Source organism: Mastomys coucha, unplaced genomic scaffold (genome assembly GCF_008632895.1).
Source record: "Mastomys coucha isolate ucsf_1 unplaced genomic scaffold, UCSF_Mcou_1 pScaffold12, whole genome shotgun sequence".
NCBI lineage: Eukaryota > Metazoa > Chordata > Mammalia > Rodentia > Muridae > Mastomys > Mastomys coucha.
In genome coordinates this window covers 94,166,731-94,171,553 of record NW_022196894.1, presented here as the reverse complement: position 1 = coordinate 94,171,553, position 4,823 = coordinate 94,166,731, and the positions used below count along the sequence as shown (strand labels likewise).

The window sequence follows — 4,823 nt, the reverse complement described above, 5'->3', positions numbered from 1 at the left end:
CCTCCATCCCTACCACCACCACCATCCCTACCACCACCACCACCATCCCTACCACCACCTCCATCCCTACCACCACCACCATTCCTACCACCACTACCGTGCTGAACTGTTGAGTTCTTAGTGTAAGGCTGTCGTGGCAGTAAAGACACTAAGACGTCTTCCTGTCCTTTCCTAGCTGCTGACTGCCTTTCTGAGGTAGCCACTGTCACAGCATTCCAACAGTATTCAGTCCTGCCCTCCCCTCCTCTTAGGGGCTGGAATGGTTTATGTCCTCTAAAGCTCAGGTGTTGGAAGTTACTCTCTTTGGTGAGCATAGAAGAGGTAATAGCATACCATGTAGCTGAGCTCTGTCTTCTTTTTGTTTTGTTTTTTTAAGATTTATTTTATGTGAATACACTGTCTCTTCAGACACACCAGAAGAGGGCATCAAGTTGCATTTCAGATGGTTGTAAGCCACCATGTGGTTGCTGGGAATTGAACTCAGGACCTCTGGAAGAGCAGCCAGTGCTCTTAATCACTGAGCCATCCCTCCAACCCCTGAGCTCTGTCTTAAATAAGCTGTGTAGCTAAGGAAGACCTTAAATTTCTGGCAAACTTTTGTCTTTTGATTTTTTTCAAGACAGGGTTTCTTTGTGTGGCCCTGGCTGTCCTGGAACATGGCTCCGTAGATCATGCTGGCCTTGAACTCAAGAGACATTCACCTGCCTCTGCCTCCTTGGATGCTAGGTTAAAGGCATGTGCCAACACTGCCTGGAAACTTTTTTTTTTAAAAAAGATTTATTTATTTATTTTTTTATGTGTGTGTGTTTGCCTGTGGAGACTAGAAAGTGTTGGATTACCTAGATATGTGCTGGGAATTGAACTCTAGTCCTTTGGAAGAGCCATATATGTTCACCCAGTGATATTTTAAGCTTCTGAGTTTTACCTTTTTTTTTTTTTTTTTTTTTTTAAATGATTGCATAGCCAAAATACTGCAAACTTGTATCCCCTAGAGTGGTGGGATTGCACTGGTGTGTGCCAGCATGCAGGTCTGTGGGATTCTGGGAACTGAGCTTTTCTCTAAGGGTTGTACTTGGTTTCTAGCATTTACCAACTGAGTACACCCCAGTCCTTGACACCCCATTGAGTGTAGCTTCATGTCATTCACAGCAACATGCGAATGTGTATGGTAGTATGAGCATGAGGATCGCGAACTGCTGTGGCCTTTTTTTTTTCTTTTTAAGCTTTCTAAGGAACTAAAAGTAAAAAATACCAACTTGAGTTATATGTGGCAAAATTATTTTTAATCTTTGTCTGCTTTAAAGCCATTTAAAGTTTCTTTCATACGATGTCTGTTTTGTTATAATGATGCTCATGCTTCCTTATGTTTTAGTCAAATTCGATGATCTTGGTGTCCCAGTCTAGACAACGGACATGTAGGCGTAAATATGCAAATTATAGCAGAAGAAATGCTGGCCAGTGTGAGTTATCTTCTGGAAATGAATCTTCGGGCTCTGTTAGACATGTGAGTAGAAAGACTATGGAGTCACCTGATATGAATTTGTGTCAGTCTGAGTGTGTGGGGTCATTCTTGTACACACATGCTCTCGTTCTCGCTCTCTCTCTCTCCCTCCCCCTCCCCATGATGTCAGGGATTAAAAAGGTCTAGGCATGGTAAGCAGATTGTGAGATATCAGCCCTCAGCCTTTCTGACCTCTTGACCTTGGGGAAGGGTCTTCCTGTATCCTAAAGGGGGAGAGGCCTTTGGGCTGGGGGTTAGGGGGCTGTTTCCTGTCTCCCACATGCTTGCAGCCTGTGCTGACAGGTTCTGCTGAGATTGTCTTGATTCATTAATAATAATATATCAATATATTTAACATTTATTTTGTGTGAGTGAAGGTCTAAGCATGCCATGGTATGTTGGTGGAATCAGCCTATGGCCAGGGTGAAGGTGCTCTGCTGATAGCTGGTAGGCTCTGGGATCCAACTGAGTCATGAGTGTGTGCCTGACAGCAAGTACCTTTGTCCCCTGAGCATTCTCACTGGCCTTGAATTATTAATTGTTTACTTTGAGATAAAGATATTTTACAAGTTTGGTTTTGATCCTTGGTCATCCGTTGGAGAAAGAAGCGTAGTTTTGCTGTGCCTGCAGGGCTGCCTTGTGTCCCTGGGCTCGAGACACTCTCCTGTGTGTCTTCTGAGGTGACAGGTGCAGCTCTGGGCTGCTTTGCCTTTTTCTCTGTTGTTTGAAGCAGGTGTTTGGTGAGTGGCCAGGCGGCCTTACCTTCCTTTCCCTATCCTTCTGCTGTGAGGACTAGCACCTGCCACCATGCCTGGCTGAGGTTTTTAGTACAAGTCTTTAATAGTTTTACCAAAATAGTCATACACCATATGCACGTGTAATGCAATAGTACCTAAACCTTTTCATCATCAGTGCAAGTACCTTGTATGCATTTCCCTCAATCTGCCCTACATTCTTTCCTGTCTCTGCTTTTTTAACATGTAACAACAGTACTCTCACGTAGGATATTGGGATTATCCTAGTGTAGAGATATATACCATATGTTGTTTATCCGTTTGTCAGCTGATGGGTATTTGAGTTGTTTCTGCTTCTCAGCTATTCATGTTCATTGGTGACATTCCTCTATAGCCCTCTCTGAGGACTTGTCCCTAACCCCGGTGGTGTTCCATCCTTGGTGTATGAGCTGTAGCTCTGCATCTGCAACCTACACATTCTGTGCTCTTATTTACACTCTATTGTAGCTGGAAGTTGGCATCTTGTTTCCATTTTCATCTAACTGCTGCAAAGTTAAATGTACTTGATTTGCTTACATAGCATTTCTAATCTTCGGAGTCTGTCTGTCAAATTGTTTTCCTACTATCTGTGTTATTCATGAATCCTAGGAATGTTCTTCACCACCAGGCAGACAGGTGTCTTTCTTCAGTTGGAGACAAGCCTGGTCTACAGAGAAAGCTCCAAGACAGCCAGGGTGCAGAGAGATAACCCTCCCTTCTTCTCTCCCTCCTTCCCTTCCCATCAGATCTCCTCTTTCCTCTTATCTCCCGTGCCAGTGTGTGCCAATATGCTTAGTTTACATGGTGCTAAGGTTCCAGCTCAAGGCTTCATGCATGCTAGGCAAGCACTTTGCCAGCCCCCCAGAAACTAGTGTTTGATAAAGACTTTCTTTTTAAGATTGATTTTATGTGTATCTGTATTTGTGTGTATATTAGTGTGCTATGGATGCCAAGTGCCTGCCTTGTTATATACATGTGCTTGTGAAGGCCAGAAGAACACTGCATTTCCTATAGCTGTAGCTACAGATGGTATGGGCCACAGTGTGAGACTGGGAACTGAACCTTGGTCCTTTGTAAGACCAACAAGTACATGGGGCCTGGAGAGATGGTTCAGTGTTTATGAGCATTGGCTGCTCTTCAAGAGGACCAGGGTTCGATTCCAAGCACCCACATAGTGGCTCTCAACTATTTGTAACTCCAGTTCCAGGGAATCTGACACTTCTGCCTCCACAGGCACTAGCCACTTACACATAATTAAAGTTAATAAAAATACATCTTTAAAGTAATAGCAGCAAGTACTCTTGAACTGGTAAACTTTCTCTCTAGCTCTGGGAAGAATATAGTGTTCATATCTTCTGGCTAAATTGCGGTTTAAGTAATGAGATGCTCTATGGCTGGGTACCTCGCTGCAGACTTGTAGTACATGCATGTAGCAGGTGTGTAGACTGCATCTGCAGATCTCCATCTCTGGCACCTCGCTGCAGACTTGTAATACATGCATGTAGCAGCAGGTGTGTAGACTGCATCTGCAGATCTCCATCTCTGGCACCTCACTGCAGACTTGTGGTGCATACAGCAGCAGGTGTGCAGACTGCGTTTCCATGTCTCTGTTTTTCTCCTGCTTGTATCAGAGCCTGTCTTTTAGCTGCTGTGAAAACCCAGTTAGCAACTGATTAGTATCAAAAATGCCCAGTGCTGGGAAGTGGTGGCACATGCCTTTAATCCCAGCACTTGGGAGGCAGAGGCAGGTGGATTTCTGAGTTTGAGGCCAGCCTGGTCTACAGAGTGAGTTCCAGGACAGCCAGGACTACACAGAGAAACCCTGTCTCGAAAAACCAAAAAAAAAAAAAAAAAAATGCCCAGTGTAACTTTTATCTAGAATAGTTTTTCGCCTTTATTTATATTGCTTCATTCATATTGTTAACCCCTTAGTGATTTGGAGTCATTTCTGATAAACCTCATTAGTATTTATTACTTAAAAATTCTCTCTAGTTTCCTTTGTCAGTTAAGGTGACCTGTGTGTCATAGTTCTGTCTTTACCTCATTTACAATGTCAGCTTTTTTGTTTTGTTTTGTTCTTCAAGACAAGGTTCCTATGTATAACAGACCTGGCTGTCCTGGAAGTCTTTAGATCAAGCTGGCATAGAACTCAGAGATCTGCCTGCCTCTGCCTCCCAAGTGCTGAGTGAGAGTAAAGGAGTGGATGACTCTGGTGGTGAATGTTAGACCTCTTTGACTTCCTTTTCAGGCTTCTGGCTTAGGGTGAGTTGAAGTCACCTGTCTTTTGGCATTTTAAGACATTTAACCTTTCACCCACGTGGCTGCTGAGTCTCATCATGCCTTCCAAAAACTCCTGATGAGTTTTAAGTTCCATCATGCCTTCCAAAAACTCCCGAGTTTTAAGTTCCAACATTCTCTTTTCTAATGCTTTGTGTATTTCTTGAAAATCTCTGAGCTGGAGAACATCCTGATCTACAGAGTGAATTCCATGTCAGCCAGGTCTGTTATACAGAGGAACCCTGTCTGAAAAAACCAAATCAACCCAACCA

General features: G+C 43.6%; 1 protein-coding gene across 4 annotated transcripts in view; it reads left to right on the top strand.

The window, feature by feature from the left end:
• The window catches only part of Brwd1 (bromodomain and WD repeat domain containing 1), a 103,446-nt gene that overhangs the window by 50,493 nt on the left and 48,130 nt on the right, over window positions 1-4,823 (top strand). For all 4 annotated transcript variants that reach the window (XM_031364521.1, XM_031364519.1, XM_031364518.1 and 1 more), the window contains one exon: window positions 1,373-1,504. In XM_031364521.1, coding sequence (XP_031220381.1) covers window positions 1,373-1,504 — 132 coding nt within the window. The remainder of the gene's footprint in view (window positions 1-1,372; window positions 1,505-4,823) is intronic.